The sequence below is a fragment of the Balearica regulorum genome, chromosome Z (genome assembly GCF_011004875.1).
Source record: "Balearica regulorum gibbericeps isolate bBalReg1 chromosome Z, bBalReg1.pri, whole genome shotgun sequence".
Lineage (NCBI taxonomy): Eukaryota > Metazoa > Chordata > Aves > Gruiformes > Gruidae > Balearica > Balearica regulorum.
Genome location: NC_046220.1, coordinates 29,211,889 through 29,232,399, shown reverse-complemented (window position 1 = coordinate 29,232,399; position 20,511 = coordinate 29,211,889). Strand labels below are relative to the sequence as shown.

The 20,511-nt window shown below is 35.3% G+C and overlaps 1 protein-coding gene across 4 annotated transcripts in view; it reads right to left on the bottom strand.

Moving 5' to 3' along the window:
- Positions 1-2,443: 2,443 nt before the first annotated feature.
- CHD1 (chromodomain helicase DNA binding protein 1) overlaps positions 2,444-20,511 on the bottom strand; it is a 56,887-nt gene continuing 38,819 nt past the window's right edge. For 2 of the 4 annotated variants that reach the window (XM_075739391.1, XM_075739390.1), the window contains 16 exons: positions 20,340-20,435; positions 19,196-19,372; positions 18,840-19,000; positions 17,458-17,499; positions 16,651-16,781; positions 16,078-16,216; positions 15,199-15,349; positions 14,164-14,286; positions 13,614-13,751; positions 10,584-10,847; positions 10,025-10,165; positions 7,698-7,876; positions 5,747-5,843; positions 5,481-5,538; positions 4,369-4,579; positions 2,445-4,165 (listed from right to left, as the gene is read on the bottom strand). In XM_075739391.1, the coding sequence (XP_075595506.1) occupies positions 3,805-4,165; positions 4,369-4,579; positions 5,481-5,538; positions 5,747-5,843; positions 7,698-7,876; positions 10,025-10,165; positions 10,584-10,847; positions 13,614-13,751; positions 14,164-14,286; positions 15,199-15,349; positions 16,078-16,216; positions 16,651-16,781; positions 17,458-17,499; positions 18,840-19,000; positions 19,196-19,372; positions 20,340-20,435 (2,469 nt within the window). In that variant the 3' untranslated portion in view covers positions 2,445-3,804. Of the gene's footprint in view, positions 4,166-4,368; positions 4,580-5,480; positions 5,539-5,746; positions 5,844-7,697; positions 7,877-10,024; positions 10,166-10,583; positions 10,848-13,613; positions 13,752-14,163; positions 14,287-15,198; positions 15,350-16,077; positions 16,217-16,650; positions 16,782-17,457; positions 17,500-18,839; positions 19,001-19,195; positions 19,373-20,339; positions 20,436-20,511 lie in introns of all 4 variants that reach the window. The other 2 variants (XM_075739392.1, XM_075739393.1) reach the window with 2 other exon arrangements.

Here is a 20,511-nt window from a genome sequence, read left to right as displayed (position 1 = left end):
TACTGAAAAAGAAGCTAGGATTTAATTAATTGGCTGTTGAAATAAAACTTGATCATGGAAAAACTTGCAATAAAATATCTCATCAGGAAGAAAAGCTGTATCAGGAAGATCTCCTTTTGTGTCTTAGTTTTGGCCACCTTCCCAAATAGCGGTGAGGTAATTTCCTACTAAAAAAAGAGAGTTGTCACTGAACACAACACTAAGGATAATACTGGAGACTGAAACAGCTCCTTAAAATACATTGCTACAAGAGTACTTCACTGGGATTTTACACTTAAAGTGAGAAACCCACAACTAAACAGTGAGGGCTGTGGAAGTGACAAGATCTATTTGTTGATGACAGAACATCATACAGGGACTAAACAAGCTTCAAAAAGAAGGAAGATGGACGTCAAAGGTATTCAGGCTAGGCAACCAGTGCTCTAGGTCACTGTGCTGTCCATGTCTCAAAAGGCAATTGGGGCACACTCCTTTTATAGGAGCATCACATTTCTGTAGAAACTGCCATTCTTTTGTGGTTGGTGCTTGAATCCTTTTCAACTCCGGTTCTTGATAGTAGTGAAAGGCTCTTAGAAATCAGAAGCTGTGCCACTCAGACCCCAAGACATCTGCACAGGAGATCAAGATGGGGAAAACACAGAGTGACTGCGAGCAGGTAAATGATGATGCCAACACAGCAGCTGATGAACCAGTGGCAACCAGTCAGAGCATGCATTTCTCTAACCTTAAAAGTCATAAAAGCAATACATTTTTTAATGTGCTTTTGAGACTGACCAACAATCTACTTTTTATAGGTAGCAATGGGAATGATATACTAGAAATACATAACAGGATTAAGGCAGAAATCTTAGATTACAATCCATGGTACAGGGAACACCTGAATCTTTACCAACAGCCATACGAGGAACTCCCTTGCAGTCACCAGAATTCTTACTTCCCAAAACCTCTTATGGATCAGCAACATTAGTATCTGATGGATGCTTTGGAACTGGACACAGTTCTTGAAGACTTTCCACTACAAATGAACAGAAGGATCAAATCTACATACATGACAAAGGAATTGTAAGTGGCTTATTTGCAGAGGATATTGCATTCTCCTAGATAGTAAGATACACTGTAACAGTGAGCCTCATACACAATGGAGGCTATTTCCACCATCAAACTTTATACCAGAGGGGAAAAATTTAACTGTTGCAAATGTGCTTTGTAAATCTGTAAGTATGACTGAACAAAAATTAACACAGCTTAAGTAGACTAATTGCCAAAGATCCTGATCATCAAGGCCACCAGGTAAGTATTTTCTGTGTTATTTCAGACACCTGAGATACCTTTAGCAACAACAGATGCAGACTAACCATGTCACATTAGACACGTTCAGCCACGATGCTGTAATACAGCTACAATGATGGTGAACCATACTTAGTGGACTGCTCTCTCTATGCTCTGTTGATTGATCTATCCGCTACCCAAGCTGTAAGAAACAGCGCTTGGAGATACTCCTAGATTTTCACCATTGGAAGATGCATGGCATACATGCACAACCTTAGACACTGTTCCACTGCCTAAAAACTGCTGCAGTAGTTAAGCTCAAAAGCAGAACAACTAAAGCGTTCCAGATCCCAAGAAGACGAAGCCGGCAGCTGAGCACCATGCAGATGCTTGCTCACTCCCTCCAGCAGTGGGATGGGAGAGACAACTGGAAGAGTGAAAATAAGAAAACTTGTGGGCCGAGATAGAGACAGTTTAATAGGTAAAGCAAAAGCCGCACACACAAGCAAAGCAATGAATTCATTCAGCACTTCCCATGGGCAGGCAGGTGTTCAGCCACCTCCAGGAAAGCAGGGCTCTGTCATGTGTAACGGTTACATGGGAAGACAATGCCATCACTCTAAATGCCGCCACCCCCTCTCTTCCTCTTCCCCAAGCCCCTTATAAACTGAGCATGACATCGTATGGTATGGAGTATCCCTTTGGTCAGTTTGGGTCAGCTGTCCTCTCTGTGTCCCCTCCCAACTTATTGTGCACCACCAGCCATCCCACTGGCAGGGTGGTGCGAGAAGCAGAAAAGGCCTTGACTCTGTGTAAGCACTGGTCAACAATAGGTCTACATAACAAAACCATCTCTCTATTTTCAACACTGTTTCCACCACAAATCCAAAATATAGCCCCATACTAGCTGCTTTGAAGAAAATTAACCCTCTCAGCTGAAACCAGGACAGTTAAGAAATGAAACAGCAATAATTAGATGAGTCCCAGCCTACATTAAATGAACTTAAAAATTAATGTGCAGCAACTATGCCTACAGTGAGATCCTAACAGATACTCTATGGACAGGTTTTGGTTCTATATTAATGCTTTCATATAAACCTGTTTAATTGGAAAAAAATGCTCAACATTCCAAGAGCAGTGAAAAACTGGAGTAACAGATATAACTCCAGCCACATGATGCTAGGTAAGATATCTTCCCTAATTATCACATGGCATATTAAAATTTAGTACTTAAAGAGTTTGATGTTTTTATGGGTAAACCTGAGAAAAAGTAATGCTGTAGAGAAAAACACAGCAGAAAACTACAAGAGCCCACATATCCTTTTAGTTTAAATTTAATTTGTCAGATAGAAGTTATCTATGTACAATCAATGTGTATTGTAACAATTCTGTCAATAAAGTCATTCAAATCTTCTAAAATATTAACTGACTGCATAGCACAATTGACATTATTGCCCATGTTGAAGAGGGAACACAAATGGATTTACAATAAATTTTGGCTGATTTGGATTCTTAAGTGTTCAGATATTTAACACTCCTCCTTTAAAATCAATGCACCTGAAAAAACTTCCCAGAGCACTGTTTAGCTGGATATTTCTTACCATTTCATTACAAACAATCACAACACTGACAGTTTAATAGGAAAAAAGAAAAAAACAAAACCAAAAGACAACCCAAAGCATGTGCCCAAAGTATCCAATAAAAAAAGCACTAAATTTAATAAGATGTTCCCTTTCCCCATTTTTACATTCTGAACAGTGATTTCATCAAGAAATGTTATTAAAACATGTAAGTACACTGATTTTGTTTCATACTTGTCACAAGAAAGCCTGAGTTGGTGGGGAAAGGAACAGTCAGAAAAAGCCTGAGGGGGAAAAAAGCTCATTTAATTAATTTACAATAATTTACAGCCATTTGTTTGTGTGTTTTCTTTTTTTTATTATTTGTTTTGTAAAAAGGCATTATAACTGATCACAAACAGGAGAAATCCTGGCTTTTTTACAGTTATAGGTACAGAATTTAAATATTCAAGCTTGTGATGAAAAGCGGCAAGGTGGTCGCAGTGTACAATGTAAACAAGTAGCTTTGGAAAGTGAACAAAGTCCTTGAGAATTCTTTACTAAGAAACAGAACAAAATAAACTCCTCGTTCCTTCCTGAAATATGAGCACAGATCACTGTTTAGAAGTTCATTTACAAACATAATTTAAAACGTGTTCAGCCTAAAACCACTTAGACATGAAGAGTTTTATAGTAAGATCCAGTCTGAAAGGGGCAGTGTTGAGGTCCCTGTAAAAGTAAACATCTTCCATTTCTTAAAAAAGAGTGCCACAACATTTGCAGCACAGTGCAGCATAAACTTTAAATACAAAAATATTTTTCTTCTGTTGGGATAATAGACCTTGCATCCTGGAAAGTAGTAACAATACTGCTACTGATAGAATATCCAGTCCGTATCTTTCAAGTCATGTAAGGCAATTACTGTGTTAGTTTACTGTATATGGCTAAAAGAAGGTCCAGAAAATGTCAGTCTTTGTTATGTTTTCCGGCTACTCCATGTATGTTCAGGTGTATTTTTGTGATCTGATGAGTGTTCAAATGGAGATCTGTGTCCTAGGGGAGATCTTGAACCATAAGGAGACCTCTGATCTAATGGTGACCTTGGGCCGCTACCTGAAGCTCTGTGGTCCATTTGCCAGTCTGAGTGGTATCTATAATCTCTAGATTTATGATGGCTGTACTCTGAAGTGGACCGGTGATCTGAATGTATCCTGTGGTCTGAATGCGAACGGTGATCTGAATGAGCCCGGCTGTCTTTTAAACTTCCTTCCAGGTTTGACCTGTGGTCTCTGCTCCTGTAGTCATCTAACTTTCTATGTTTACTATCACTGTAATATCTAAAAAATAGAAATTATTTGTGTTAGTGTTACTGAACACACATTAAGAACCACAATTACGTCAAATCAACAGAACTGCACTAGAGATGTATCATCTCTGCAATTTTGCATTACTCAAAGGATGTTTTGCTGCTTGCTACAAGCAAACTACATAAACAGGAAGGGAATTCTGAACAGATTTTAAAATTGCTGAAGAAACTCACCTACTGTCTTGTTTGTAGTGATCCCAGTCCCTGTGATCTTTTCCATTGCTGAAGGCTGAATAGGGCCTTTTCCTAGAGTCATTTTTCTTGTAAGCTTCTCCCTGATGCCTGTCTTTATGATGATCGTGATACTGTGAAAAATGTCTATCAGAAGAATAACTGTCCCTGCTACTGTCATCATGGTTTGTGTTCTCCTTCAGTCTTTCCACATCTGTTTAATAAAGCATAGGTTAAAAGGAAGTCTCAGAAATCTTTTCTTCACCTAATTCAAACAGCACTTCTGTCATATGTAAAGGACTATGAAAGTGACATTACAATTTGACAGAAACGAGCTAAATATAGTTGAAAGACAAATACACTAATGCGAGTGAACTGAAAGAAACCCAGAAGTAAGAGGGAAGCAAGCTAGAATGCAGATGTACAGGACTTGAAACTAAACTTTTCAAACTCTCCATTCAGACTGTGAAGCTGAGTGTGGTCCAAATAAGCACTGAGTAGAGGTGCCTTTAGTGAAGCAATTTTAGACAGAATGGTAGCAACTTCCTCTCTAAAGAAGGGATGGCCTTAACGTGAAAAGGTACACCTTGTTAATAAAAGAATTTCAGTGGTATTCTTAAAGTACAATATGTTGATTTTAAGTCCATGAAAATATACTCAAACTGTTACATAATACAAGATAAAAGCAAGTATTACAAGGTGGCAGGTGTGGAAGCACAGAAGAATCAGTGTTATTGTCAACAATAAAAGACAGCTCATGTAACTAATTACAGACCATGACTTCAAGGAATACCTTGCTTTCTTACAAGGTAGTGACATTACAACAGCGACAAATAGGCACAGAATTTCCAAGAAATTTACAGGGTTTGAGCAAACAAACATCAAAAATATTTGCAAAGTTTTTTTAAAAGGATGGTCAAATAATTTGCTACTAAAACCAGTAAGCACCAGCTTCAGTCTGCACTCAGCTGGATTTCATCAGCAAACCAGGAAAGTTTTGCTAATCAGTCTATCTCTATGATAGCAGCATGGGATACAGATCTAGGAGACGTGTGAAATGAAATAAATATGAAAACTAAGATACCTAACACAAGAATATACCAAAGGTTTCTTACCTGGATTTCTAATTACATGTGTATTCACATTGCTGCTAATATTCTGGTCATTGTGTTGCTAAAAGAGATAAGTACAAAAACTCATTGCTAAATTCCAAAGTTCATCTGAATTCATTAGAAAAGTATCTTAACAGAAGAGACTACTAAAACCACAAATACTACTTTAAGTGTATCTCTGTGTTTCTTATAATCCTTTAAATCTAATAGAAGAGTGCTAATACTTAAAATATATATTTGTGTATTTAGAAAAAGTCTGAAAACATTACCTGCGACTCTTGGCGTTTTTTGATTGCATGTTTATAAAGTTTGTGCAGCTTTCTGGCATCAAATTCTGTAAACTTAGAAACAAAAATCCACAAATTTCTGAGGAAGAAAAAAAGAGAAATTATAATACTTCTACACATTTGTTTTTCTTGTATTATGCAACAGAACATGGATTTAACTGAAATTATTTGAACAGTACTTAAGTAAACCAGAAACACTATAAAGTTTACACAGTATTGCCTAGCTGCACAGCAAACATTACCTAGCTGTATTTCAAACATTTGAAAGATTAATTCCTTTAACAATTTATCACACTGCAATATTTATCAAAGTACTTCAGAGTGCAAAGTGCATGGAAAGTACTACTAGTAACAACTGTGTTAACAGAATGATTTGTTAAACTGCTTAAAAATGTAGCTACCAGTACGTCTTCTGAAAGTTTGTTTGAGTTTTGAGTATTTTATTTCAATTTTTTATTTATTGACTGGTAAGTAAAGTAAGTAAAAAAACCCCTGGAAGTCTCTTACAGTGTAAGCCATTTGACCTAAAAGCCTTACTTCACGAAAATATCAGTGAGAGAATTTTTCCACAGAATTCCAAAGCCTGGTCAAAGCTTTTGAAATCAAGTGAGAAGTGTGAAAGAGGATGGAAGTGTCATGACAACAAATTCATGCCTCATCTGTGCTCAAAGGAATGAAAGAACAATAAATCAAGTTTTTTGCTGTCAAGATGACAAAACCCTGAAGAAAATATTTGCTTCTATGACCACAGGTAACAGATCTAAAGCCCTGAATCCTTTCAGTCAAATTTAAAGGTGGAATGCCTAAAAGAGACAACAGAATACTAGTGTTCAGAAGCATCTGAAGTGTGCAGACACAGGAAGCAACAGGCTGCTCTGTCACTGTAACTACTTAAACATTAGAATTTTAGTCTAGAGGTTTGCAAAAGTAGACAACCAGTCAATGGTGTGCCTATTGACACCTGTGTAACTTTGTATAAGCTAAGTAGCTTAACTACACTTCTTATCAAAGATAGCTGAAATACATATTCATAATAACACTACAATATTATATGTAAATTGTTAAAATAATAGCTCTATTACAAGTTTCCACTTAAAGAAATATAACATTTACCAAAATGTAAGGCGTGGATCTTGGTTTTGTATCTCAGATCACCTTAATAGTGTGAAGTAAAGCAAGTAAAAACAGCAGAAGCATTCTACGCTAACAAAAGTCTTCAAGCAAATGAAACACTTAACAGACTTTTGCATATGGAAGTGCAGGATGTATTTTCAACCATAAAAGATTAAATTACACATTCTGATAAAGGTAACTCAAATTGCATTAAGAACAGAAAAATGAAATCTAAGAGGTTTACAAACAAACAATTTTTCTTAGTTTTTTAAATTGTCACCTCAAAGATGCAAACTCTTCTTTCATTTTTGAAAAACATCTGAGTATGTTAAGTACTTTTATCAAGTCATAGTTAATATATAATATGTAATTTAATTTTAGAGCCTATTTTAAAAAGAATAAAGAATTCCACAACTCAAAAATCATATTATGTTCAACACAAATTCAGAATTGCCTACTTTTAGCAGGTATTTAAAAAAATCCAAACCAAACCAAAGTTGAAAAAACCACATCCTTAAAGGTTAGCATGTCTTTCCACTAAACAGTCTTAAGTAACAAGTCACCTAGTGTTTGCTTTCAGTTACAAGAAGTGAGATGACTCCACCTACTGGACAAAATGCATTGCTATGCCATATGAAAAAGTCAATCCATTAAAGACAGAACAATCTATAATCATCTTTTTATAGATTCCTACTTAAAACAGCAGAAAGATACAAGAAAGGGAGAATAAGAAATGGCAGAAATAATTAAAACCTATTCTGCTTAATAGAAGCAATTGTAGATTTTCCTTTTTCAAGGGAAAGGAAGGAGAATAACTTACTTTCTCCACTGTTTAATTTGTTCAGGATTTGTGTACTCCTTTAGACATTCAGTAATGTGATCCCCAATTTTTATTAGACACTGCCTTGTATGTTCCAGCTGCTCTCTTTCAGAAAGGCCCTTCTCTGGTCGATCCAGCTGTTTCAATGCTGCTTTGACAGGCCTCATTCTTTCTTTGCACTGTGAAATGGAAAAAAAAGGAATGTATTAATTCAAGGGAAGAAAAAAAAAAATTCTAAAACATAACTCACCCTTTACTGTGAGATATAGGCATACACACACACACAAACACACACACACACAAAGACAATATTGTTACAAGCCAAATGAAACACAAGACTTGCTCACAGCTCGTAAAATGTTTTACACAAATTTTAAACTCAGTTGGAAATGTACTGCTCTATGAAACCATTAGATTGTATAAAATCAGATATTAAGGATTTAAGGAAGCACTAATTTAATATAAAGGATTTTCTGAGGAAATAGACTCATTACAACTGGGGTTTACAATCATAACTTTCAGCACAAGCATGTAGGACAAGACTTACACTTTTTAGCACCACCCCAAAAGCTATACAAACTCAATGTGAAAATAAAGTATGACAGCATTCAGTACATTTCTAACAGATGCTTTCTGTAACAATTAAACCTGGCTTTCAGCAGAGGATCAACATTGCTTCTCTGAGCAGTTTTTAAACTTCAGTCCTGTGCAGATACTAGCAAAACTTGGGTTATCTTGAGTGAATCTAGTTTGGGTATGCTTAGATTAGTAACAACACTGATGTCAACATGTATATGTCATATATGCGTTCTTGAATTTTCACACTTTGAATCAAATGTATTACTAATAAATCTAGACAAAAACAGTTAGCATGATTTAAGTTACAGACACTTCCTTAGGAATACCATGTTAACTACAATGGCATGGTGAACAGATGAAATGCATATTCTCCTTGTCACAAAGAACCAAATTAGTTAAGTCTGAACAACCCACAGTAGTAATTTCCATTTGAAAGTGTAGTTAAATATGCTAATTAGACTGCATCTGACTATAGCATAATGATACACATACATTCCAGAACAAAAAGCCTGGACAAAAAAAATGTTGTTCTATACAGAGACCCAACCTAGAATTACACCTAGTAAGAACAAAACGAACTCTGTAGATTAAAAAAATAAAATCAAATTTGAAAAACAAAACAAATGTTTGGAATGGAATGAATCAGAATATCACCATTACCATATAAGCATCTAGGGACAACTCAGAAAAATCAGGGAAGCTGTCCATCACGAGCTCATGCCTCTATGTAATTAAACAGCTGCATTACATATTGCACTAGCCACAGCATAAAGTAGCCTTTAACAGACAGCTTGCAGAGTGCACTGCTTTAAGTATAGAAGTAATTAGATAAAAATAAAACTGTACATGGAAATCAAGTGATTTTCTGTCACTCAGCCACACAAACATATCCACCGGAATCACTTAAGGCTCATCCTGGACATCACAGGCGAGTTACTTGCAATGTTTAGAATAAAACCATATGTAGACCCGTCACTGTCATACTCAAGAGAGTCTTACTTGCATGTCACAGCCAGCACCCACAACAGCCCCAGTAAACTTGGCTGGTAGAAACAAACAACTCCAAGACTGAATGATGAAACACCCACAGAAGAGTAGCTACTCAAAGTAACTCATTGATACCCTTCCAAAGGCCCCAGCCGACCTATAAAATTTCTAATTTGTGTGTATGTACTTTTTTTTCCTCTAATATTGATTCTGCTCTAAGTCAGTAGTAGTGACTAAATGGAATTCTTTTGGTGACAGAGAGATTACTCCAACAAGGTATTTCTAAGGGCTTTGGCCTTTGTTCCCTCCTGTGTCTACTAATTTAAGTCTGCAATACTTCAGGAGGGAAGTGCCGAAACTTAGTATCTCTTATCTTCAAAGAAGAAAGGCATATATGATAAGGTGAAGCCAGAGACTGCAGCAATTGCACTGAAGTTCATTCATGTCTGCTCTTTAAGAAGCACACACAAGTTATTCTTGAGCATATATCTTTCCAGTCTATGTTATACATCTATTTAGCACACAGACCACTGGATAAGTTTTCCTACTATTCTACATAAATACAGTAAACAACAAAGTAAAACTGCTGGAATGAAGACAAAAATTATTTTAGTACAGTGTCAATAACATGCATTGATGTGAGACTTTACTAGCAAAAGATCACCTCTGTTACTGTGCCCAACAACAGCATCAAGAACATCAGAAATTGTCTTCATTTAGACTATCAAGTATAAACACTAACTTATCAAAAAGGGACTTACCACACTAAAAGTTTTCTGATCTAGTTCTTCAGATTCTTCTGATATAGGAACTGGTTCACTAGTTGCAGTAATATGAACTGGAGTATCCAGCAATGGAATTTTTTTAGTTTTTTCTTTATTTTCAGATTTTATTTCATTTACCTAAGAACAAGATACAAAATTATTTAAGTAAACTTTATTTTGGCTCTGGAATTATCCTATAATATATGACAATCCCTTAACTACTGCATTCTCTTCAGTAAGAATAAACACTATGCTGACATTCAATGACAGTACATTTTACTTTCACTGTGGGATGGAAAAGGAGAATGGAAAAGGAATAAAACAATTTCTTGCACACATTTGTACTCTCAGTCCAACTAAGACACATATCATTGAAGACATATTTTCCCATTTCATATGCCTGTCCTCATGGTTTCATGTACAAAAACTTCAAATGATGTACAAGCCTTCAGGGAGATGACAACTGATCAGATCCAAAATATCTTTTTATCTCAAAATCATTCAAAAAACCTAGTGGCCTTTTCTAGTGCTATATAAGATAAGTAAACCTAGTTACCTTCTCTTCCTTTACTTCTTTTTCTTTCTGTGCGGATTCTTTTACTTTGTTTTCTCTCTTTTCTTTAATATCTTTTTCTTTTAATTCTTTCTTATCCTCTTTTTCTTTTTTCTCCCTTTTCAAATCCCTCTTATTTTCCTTTTCTTTTGTCTCTCTTTTTTCTTCAGCTTCCTTCTTTATACCAATATCTGGCTCAGGCTTTTCTTCATTTTCTTTTTCTGCTTTAATTTTTTTATGCAGATGTTTCACTGAAACAATCTCATCCTGCAATATGCAAGCATATATGTCACAAACTGAGTTCCTATCTAAAGGAGTTTTCTAACCATCAGATTAAAACGTGCACTTTTTTCTTTTTTGGACATAGATTTAACACCTATCAAACAGAACTGAATGCAGTTGTACAGAACGATGAGAACTACTCACTCACTCCTGTAATGTGACAAACCAAGTACTGATTTGGCAGTGGTAGTTGGGGTGAGAAATTATGTCCATTTAACTTAGATTTAACTTAGAATTCTGTCCCTGTAAAAGGCATTTAGGCTCTGAAAAACTAAAAAGTGTAAGGAAGTAGGTCTCGCAAAACTAAACAACTGGTGAGGATAGTCAAGTGACAGGGATGATGGAGACCTCTTTCTAGTTAGCTTTGTCCCAGTGACTTTTTACCAATCCCACATTAAACACTCACAGAAGAAGGTAACAGAGTCTCAACTTTCTCTCTTCCAGAGATGTTGTTTTTACTAGGCTTAAAAAAAAAGTCTTAGTTATAGATTGTCTGACAGGGGCCCGTTTAATTATTTGAAGATGAACAAAATACCACTCTACCAGTCTTCATAATACTCACAAGGTTTGAGATGGAAACTCAAATCCTTTCAGACACAGAAAAACACTCTAAAAAGTAACAAAAGTACTATGTACAGGTGCAAGAATTATTATCACCTTTGAATCGTCCACATCTGGGGTCCCCAGTACAAGAAAGACATGGACCTGTTGGAGCAAGTCCAGAGGAGGGCCATGAAGATGATCAGAGGGCTGGAGCACCTCTCCTCTGAAGAAAGGATAAGAGAGTTGGGGTTGTTTAGCCTGGAGAAGAGAAGCTCCGGGGAGATCTAATTGTGGCCTTTCAGTACCTAAAGGGGGCCTAAAGGAAGGCTGGAGAGGGACTGTTTACCAGGGAGTGTAGTGATAAGACAAGGAGTAATGGCTTTAAACTAAAAGAGGGTAGATTTAGATTAGATATGAGGAAAAAAATTCTTTACTGTGAGGGTGGTGAGACACTGGAACAGGTTTCCCAGAGACGTTGTGGGTACCCCCTCCCTGGAAGCATTCAAGGCCAGGTTGGATGGGGCTTTGGGCAATCTGGTCTAGTGGAGGTTGGAACTAGATGATCTTTCCAACCCAAACCGTTACATGATTCTATGAATTGATTTGAAGTATACCCTGGAAAGGCATATATAGAATCCATTGCAGAAAAACAGATGAAAGAACACCTAAATACATGAATTCAAACAAGTTACTTGGATGAGGTTTCAAGTAATCACCCAGACCAGTGCTTCAGTTAGGTATCATGGAAACTTCCCAGCAAAAATACAATGACTTCAAGAGTTTCCTGAATGTTCTAGCAGTTAAACAGGTAAGTTTTAAATACTGTACACAGTATGGCAGCTAAGTAGCTAAAGCCAACAGTTTAGGTGGTTAAAGCCCCTTTTTGTATACGGTCCAGTTTTCAGAAGTGCAATTGTTAGTCTGTGTCCAAAAGTATCAAAGTGATGGATACGTGTTATTAAATGTACAAAAGGGGACAACATTCTAGGCACCTTCCCAAAAGATAACAAGTCATTCAACTGACTGTCGGTGTCTTCCACTTTGAGTGGAGGTGAAGCCTAAGACTCTTAGGTAATCTGAACACTTAATTTGCTTAGTTTTAGGGTTCAGTCATCCATGTTAGTTTACCAGGAACTGTGACAACACTTACAGTTCTTAGTCTTACATTCTGATAAGTTTTTCTATCTATAAACATAAGCCAGTCTACATTCAAAATTGGATTTTGTGGTTTTTTTTCTGGCTTTACATTTTATTCTTCATAGTACAATTTAAATACATACAGGAATGCTTTAGTTAAAAATTACTGTTTTTTATTGATGTATCATGGTTCTTCTAAGGCTGACTCAGTTTTAACTATGTACTCGCACAAGTATTTTTTCCTCTAGAGTGAGCAATTACAATGCTTTGCAATAGTTTAAAATGGTTATGTAAGACACTTGAAATTTAGTTTATTTTAAACCAAGTAGTATGTATTTTAATGATACATATAGATTTGCACTGATTTATTTCTACTGCTTCCAAAGTAATAAAATTAGGTGTGATATGACCCTAAACTTTACCTAAATTTTTATCTCTAGTGGTTTCTGCTGTGTGATGTTAGAAATAAAGAGATCCAAAAAAGCACAGGCCCAAAGGAACACATCAGAAGTAACAGAACACAAGTATAAATAGTCAGTTAAATAGTCTTTTGGGGTAAAGAAAACCATGCCATATACAGGAGCTTTCATATGCAAGTCTTGAAATACCATTTATTTATGCTGCTCATTCTAATTGATCTTGATGTTTTCTTCCTGAGCCTGAATAAAAAAAAAACTTTACCTGAAGAATCTCTATGAGTAGTAATAACACATTAGCCACAAACAGTAGTTTTATAATTGTGTGTTATATTAGGTTTCAATTTCTAGCAGATATAGTGCTGAAGTCTTTAACAAGTGCTGAAACTGAGCATTGCTACTTGTAATTAGAGCACATTTTTTTTTTGTATTATAATTTGGAAAACTATTCATAATTCCTTAGTTTCTGGCTTATCATTAAATTAAATTAGATGCAGTCTTCCATGTACTTGTACGGATGCAACATCAACTGTAGTGCCACAGGAAAAGGATGACATTCAGTTGCTTCAATTTTAATAAGTCAAGCAGAAGATACAATAGAAAATTATAATAGGAAAAACTAAATAGCCATCTTTACCAGGTGAAAGATATTTACCTTGTTATCCTCATTATCATCTTCATCAGATTTTTCCGAGGGTTGTAGTGAAGAGTCACTTTTTATTTCTTCTTTTATTTTTGCAGCCTTTATCACCTTATTCTTCTTTGTTCTTGTTTTCCTCCTCTTTGAATTGCCCTGAATGCAAATTGGTCTCTTTAATATGTCTACTGACAAGCATCTTTGCACCACAGTTGCAATAACAAGTGTGGGTTTGGTTGTTGGTTTGTTGATGTTGGGTTTTTTTGGTGGTGGTTTTTTTTGTTTCACATCAAATAGAAGGTTCATTTTATTTTATTTATTGGCACTAATGCCCACCACTTTTCTCAAGACTGGACACAGAGCACAGTGCCACAGTAGAGAATACATACAAATAGTAATAAAGTATGAAATTCATGATCAACATCATGAGTTAGTCTCCTGTAACATGATTAACAAGAGAGTAATACTACACAAAGAAAAAAAGCAGAACTAAAAATGAAAAAGGATCAGCTGACATGCCCGTAAGTATATTGTTTTATCTCACTAATGAATGACAAATTTTACTCACTGCACCAGCAAGCCTTTGTGCTTCCTTCCTTGCAAGGTCTTTATTCAGTAATTTAATGAGGTAGTCTGCACGGGTCTGTAACTGCTTTGCCTGGGGTTTCTTATCTGGATCGTCAGGCAGAATCTGAGGAGAACAATGGTAGTATCACAGCTATGAGTACATATCATCAACTTTGAAAGATGCTAGCCTGGAGCACACAGAGCGGAAAAAGCTGTGTAGAAGATGGAAAACAATCCACTTCAGCTATACGTAGCAAATATGCTAGCATGTCTGAAGCAATGGAAAATTTCTTAAATGTTTTAATTTCTTTCATCACACAGCCAATGCAGAGTCTAGGAAATTGCCTCACAGTTTAAAGCAAACTCAAGAAACCAGCCTTAGATTTCTTTTCCACTCTGACAGTTTATCTAGGAAATTCTGAGCTCCTGTACCAGTCATCCACAGAACTCCTGGCTCTGCCTCATTCATCTTCTAAATGCAGAATTCGCTGCAGGATATTGCAGATGCCAAAAATATAAGTGATCTCAAAAACCAGGAAAATTAACATAAGGTGGAGTAGGAATCATTATTAAACAAATTAGGACACAACCCTGGGTCCTTAAATTCCAGAACTATAGGTTGTTGGCACTGCCACAAACTTTACTTCACCCTAGTCTTTCCCTCAATACAAGTGGCGATGGAGAAACCAAATCAAATCTCTAGAAATAACTCCTTTCCAAAAGTTCAAGAACACAAAATGGACAAAACTAGAACATTTAATAGAGAAGGAAAAGACTGAAAATGAAAAATTCAAATGGCAGGGGTCCAACTACATGGAAATACAGTAACATAACTGACTGCAAGGCAGCATATATCAGCCAAATACACAAGACCTTAAAATCTACTAATACATCACAAGAAGGATCCTAAGAAGTACAACTGACATGTGTCTCTCCAATTTCAGTTATCATAAAATAAGCTCTTTCAGTAACTGTTCTTAGTAGCGTTATTACCTAAACAAAAAGAGTCCTTGATGAAATGTTGTAGATGACATACCTTCTGTGTCAAACTAAGATCAGGATCCATTTTTATCATTTCCCAGCTGCCATAACCATATTCATAGATGCCTATTAACAGATTGGAATCATCTTCCTTACCCCAGTCTATATCAAAATGAGCAGCCTTGGTGTGGCATGGGATGACATATCTAGCAGAAATAAATTAGAAAGACAAATAAGGGATTTTTACTTCTGAAGCTTAGCAAGGGGGGAGGGAACATACTAAAAGCTATGTAACAAGATTAATTTTCTCTGGTAAGATGCTGATATATTTAACAAATTAATACAATTATTTATTGTTATATTTTCTTAACATTTCTATAAAATATTTATTGAAATCAGCACTGAAATGTGTTTTAAAGCTGATCAAGACTAAAATATGAAGAACAACAGACATCTCTCTGTGGCCACGAGCTGCGTCAGAGTTGGCTAACCATGAATAAAAGCATAAATCATCATTCAAGTGTAACTGCTAACTAAGTGGATAGTTTAGGGTTTGTGATACACAAGGTGACAAAGGAAAAAGTTCAGAGGGTAGAAATAACTGCTGCTGTGCTTTGTCAAATACTGCTTTCCCCTGAAGCAGAGACGACGTACAGCAGCTCCTCAGCAAGCCTGAATTCTAGTCCTAGTTGTTATTAGTAATTGAACACAGTACCCAGTGAATATAATTGAGAAAGCAAAGCTGGTACTGGCTTCCATGGCCAGGGAAGAAAGAAGAACAGATGTGGAGCAAGTTACTGCTGCCAGTCCTTACATGGCATAGAGGGACAATACTATCACAGTGTGCTTTGAGTCAAAGCTGTCTGAAAAAAGCTAACAACTTTAACAGTTTTCTACATTACTTCTTCCTTTAAAAAAGAAAAAAAATCAGTACCTTTTTCTTTCTTCTGGATCTGCAGGAATGGATTTGTGCAATGGTGCCAACTCTTCTTCATGAGAGATGACTAGCTTTGCATTCACTTGCACTCCTGAGATTCGGAATGTTGGGCCTTTAACTTTCCCAAGTCTACCTCCTAAGAATAAATGACAAAACTATTAAAATATTTACCTTTACAAATATCATTCAGAAAAATGTAAAGAAAACAAGATTGATGCTATAGCAGCAAACTTTCAATTATATCAAATGACTTTTTCTAACTGCTTGAATTAAGCTCCAGAGTCAAAAGGTCTTCCAGATAATAACAGATTACTTTTAAATTTCACAGTAAAGCAAAACATGTTGCATCCTCCAATGACAATTCACACAAAGAAAGGGGAAAAAAACAAAACAAAAAACAAAAAACAAAACAAAAAAACAAAACCAGCCATCTTACTATAATACTTTTTTTAAATCACCCAGCATGCCAACATTTTTGTTTATATTTTCCTCCAATAAAACTGTTTTCTGTTACGATCAAAGTTCAAGAATAATTCAGACTTGGCAATTTTTATTGCCCCTCAATTGTACCTGCTCTTTCTTGTCCAGATGAATTGTCCTTTAAAGCTTTAATGCATCCATTATGTACAAGCTCTCCCAAACGTCTAAGATCTGTCTCTGATTTATCAACTAGCTCGGCATCTCTAGCTACAGCATCTAACCTGTAATAAAACAAATACACATTTTTATAGCTGTGAAACTACAATTGTGAATGACTCCTTCAGACTTTGAAACTAGAGAAGTAATCATATAAATTATCAGTCACCTGCACTTGCTATGCTGCATACAATTTTGATCCAAGAAAAAGTGATTATGGTATCAGAGGACAATACAAGAACTGTAAAGGATCCTAACCCTACAGTTTTGATTTAAATTACTGTACATCTCTAAAATAATAAAAGGAATCATTATATATAACATAATATAATTCATATGGACTATATTTTTAAGGAAAATAAGAATGGAAAGTTTTTTTAAAAATATGGAATACTGAAGCTTAAAAATAAGAACTGACAACAAGGAAAATTCAGAACTAACTTTGACAGTCATAGTGGATAAACTGATAGGTTTTCAACAGGCTAGCAAAGACAACTGCATGATTATCACCAATAAAGATTAAACCAGACAAGTGCTGCAAATTGTAAGGTTTGATGTGTGGCTGTTTAAATACAAACCATACATGCAGAAAGGGACGATGTTAAGCTAAAGTCATATTATAGTCAAGGCAAAAGACTAGACACTGTACTTTCTCTTCAGCCTAAGATTTCTTAGTATATTCTAATTTTTATGAAAACAAGGCTCCAAGTTGCTACACAAGTAATAATGAAACAGATTTACCTTTCAAGAGGGCCACCAAATTTCTTGTAACTCTTGATAAACCTAGTCAAAGAAAATAATTTTGCATTTAAACGTATGCTGAACTAACTACAGTGGATTTAAAATTGTATTAATACAAGTATTAATCTTAGTATAATGCTATATGGATAATGGAAAAAAAAAAAAAGGCAGAAAGAGTAGGGCAGCATAGTATACCCAGATAACTGAAAGTCAGAGTTTTATTGGTTTAAGAACTGATGTAAATAAAACAATAGGAGGTACAAATTATTTCAGAAATTGCTTTATTAATTTCACAAGACAGAAGATCCAGCAGCTGGATGTGCCTAATCATAAAAATTTAAAGTGGATTTGCAGTACATGGAGATTCAGACATTATGTTATGCCTTATATAGTAAGAGGAGCAATCTGCAACAGGTGAGTTGAAGATTTTGGAAAACATGACATGAAAGATACTCTCTGTAGGAAAGTGTAAGTGATGGAAAGAAACTTGAGATACCTGGGATATTAAGGAAATGAAACAAAAATAAAAGAAATTAAAATGATTTTTAAAAAAGTAATAATGTTTCCTCAACAATCAAGGCCTCAAATTGCTACTGCAAGCACAAGAATAGCCTGGAAAAAGAAGCACCAATTCGCTGTGTTGTTAGATGAAATGGAAAGGCAAAAAGGATCTTTGAAGTTATTTCTCTAACCAAAAATATTTCAAAAGCTTTACAGCCTTTTAGAAACATGCATACTTAAATTTTAGAAGCAAAATAGCATTTCACAAACCCAAAAAGGGAAAACAAAACTCCTCCTCCTTCTACCAATAAAAAAAATCTTTTAGCACCAAATATTGAAGGGACCTGCTGAACAAGATTTAAATAGGATTTTATATTTCTTAGTGTAAAAAAGCAGGATATAACATTAATTCAATTAGCACCAAGAAGTTTAAAAAGTAAACAAAATCCACTCAAAATTTTTATAGTTGTCACCAAAAAGATTTACATATCCTTTCAGCACTGCAGTTTTTAGATAAAATGAAGGGAAGCAAATGATTCTGCTTGTATGTTAAAGAATAAAGCTCACTCATTGTAAGAACTTTTTTTTTTTTAAAAATCACTGTCTTCATGAGTTGCAGGAACTAACAAATTTAAAACAATCAAGAATATTTTTCAAATCTGATTTTCTCCCTCACTAACATGGGTTTAAATTCTTGCCATGATAGTTCATTGTGTCACCACCACAAGGTACACAAAGTAAAACGTTAAATGCCAAGAACAAAAAAAATTCAAATAAATTCAGGGAAAATAAACTGCCTTCTAAACTTTCAAGCTTAATAATAATACTAATAAAAAATACTAATAATAGTCTTTGAGCATACATGTTTCTCCATATCTTACCGCCTGATCTCTGCATCACTAAATCCTTTAATATTTTCTCGAGGAATAGTTCGTGGTCTTCCACGTTTTTTTGGCCGTTTTCTTTCTGAGATGGAGTCACTATCAGACCCAGAGTATCTTCTGCTTCTACTGCGCCTCCCTTCACTGCCATTAAAGCTGATCTGGAATTTCAGAATAAGTAGTTCAAAGCTACGTGATTAACATACATAAGTAAAGCTTTTCCTAGCCTGTCAAAAATACGTGTTCAGAAAAGGGAGAAAAATCCAAACCCAACGCAAAACCCAACAACAATCCCCAACAAAAAACCTAAGCCAACAGCAACATAAAAGTATAAGCCAGTCAGAACCAAGAGACACCTGTTTTGCACAGTTTCTCATCCTTGGGAGCATGTATATTTCTTCAAGTTCTTTTTGTCTTTCCTCCTCTTCTATTCTTCGCCGCTGGACTTCTGGAATTATTTCTTCCCAATTTCTTGAATTTCTTTCTGGTTCCAACTCAATATCATCTTCATCCATATTGGAAAAGTTGGCCACCTTGTATATCAGAATATAGGTATTTTCATCAAATCAATACATGACTATTTGAAAAAGACTGACCAACTAATATTTTAGGAAAACAAAGTTCTAGATTGCACGTTTTTAAGCATTTATATATTTTATGTATTTACACATGCTATTGTTTTATAATACATACAAAATCTATACATGCAAAATGCTTCATGAAACACTGTCTCTAATAAAAGTATTTTTATCCATTTATGAAAGAGACATGGACTCCATACAACATGGGCTAAGATGAGAAAAGATAAGCATCTTTTCCTTCTTTTACAAGTTGACTAATACAGATGCATAATGAAACACGTCCCCAGTAGCTGTATGATTGTTGTTTACACCTCCTTCAAAATAAGGCTAACAATATTTGAGTACCCAAGTTAATGTGAAACTATAATAATATAAAACTAACCAAGCATTAATACACCGTAGAAATCAAAATAAGTTGCAAATGAACCACCAGGAGACCTATTTAATAATCTGATGATCTAAACAAATGTATCATGCTCTGCATTTTTTTGCACCCAAATTATAATATGTTTAACTGAAAATACTTAAAATTGCTGGCATTCAAGTTTACTTGAGGGCTAAAAGCTACTTCTAGTAGTCCTTGACAAAGAAATGCAAACTTTATATTTTGTGCTCAACAATACCACAGCTGGTTAACAACTGAGGCAGTAAATAAAAAAACCAAACCACCTAGAATTATAATCATCAACACATTCATAAATAGCTCCTAGTTTATTAGCAAAATTTACATCATGGGTTTTTAAATGTTTATACTGTTAGTAGATATCCTGTATAAGTGAAAAGACATTTTATTAGAGATACAGAGTTGACCGAGGCATTTATTTTGTAACAATGAAGAGATGGATAGGTACAGAAGAAAAACAGTATCATTTACAAAGGAAAGTGTAATTATGGCAGGAGGGAGGGAACAGAGCAATACCTTGAACTGTGAAAGCAACTCATCTCCCACAGTTAATGGACCAGGCTCATTTTCCCGAGTTTCAGCCCTCTTCAAGATTTCATCTATATCCATTTCCTAAAAAAAGAAGTTTCTCTTTACAATGAAGTAATTCATATATATTTTTGGTTGTTCTAGTCCAGAAACACTACTT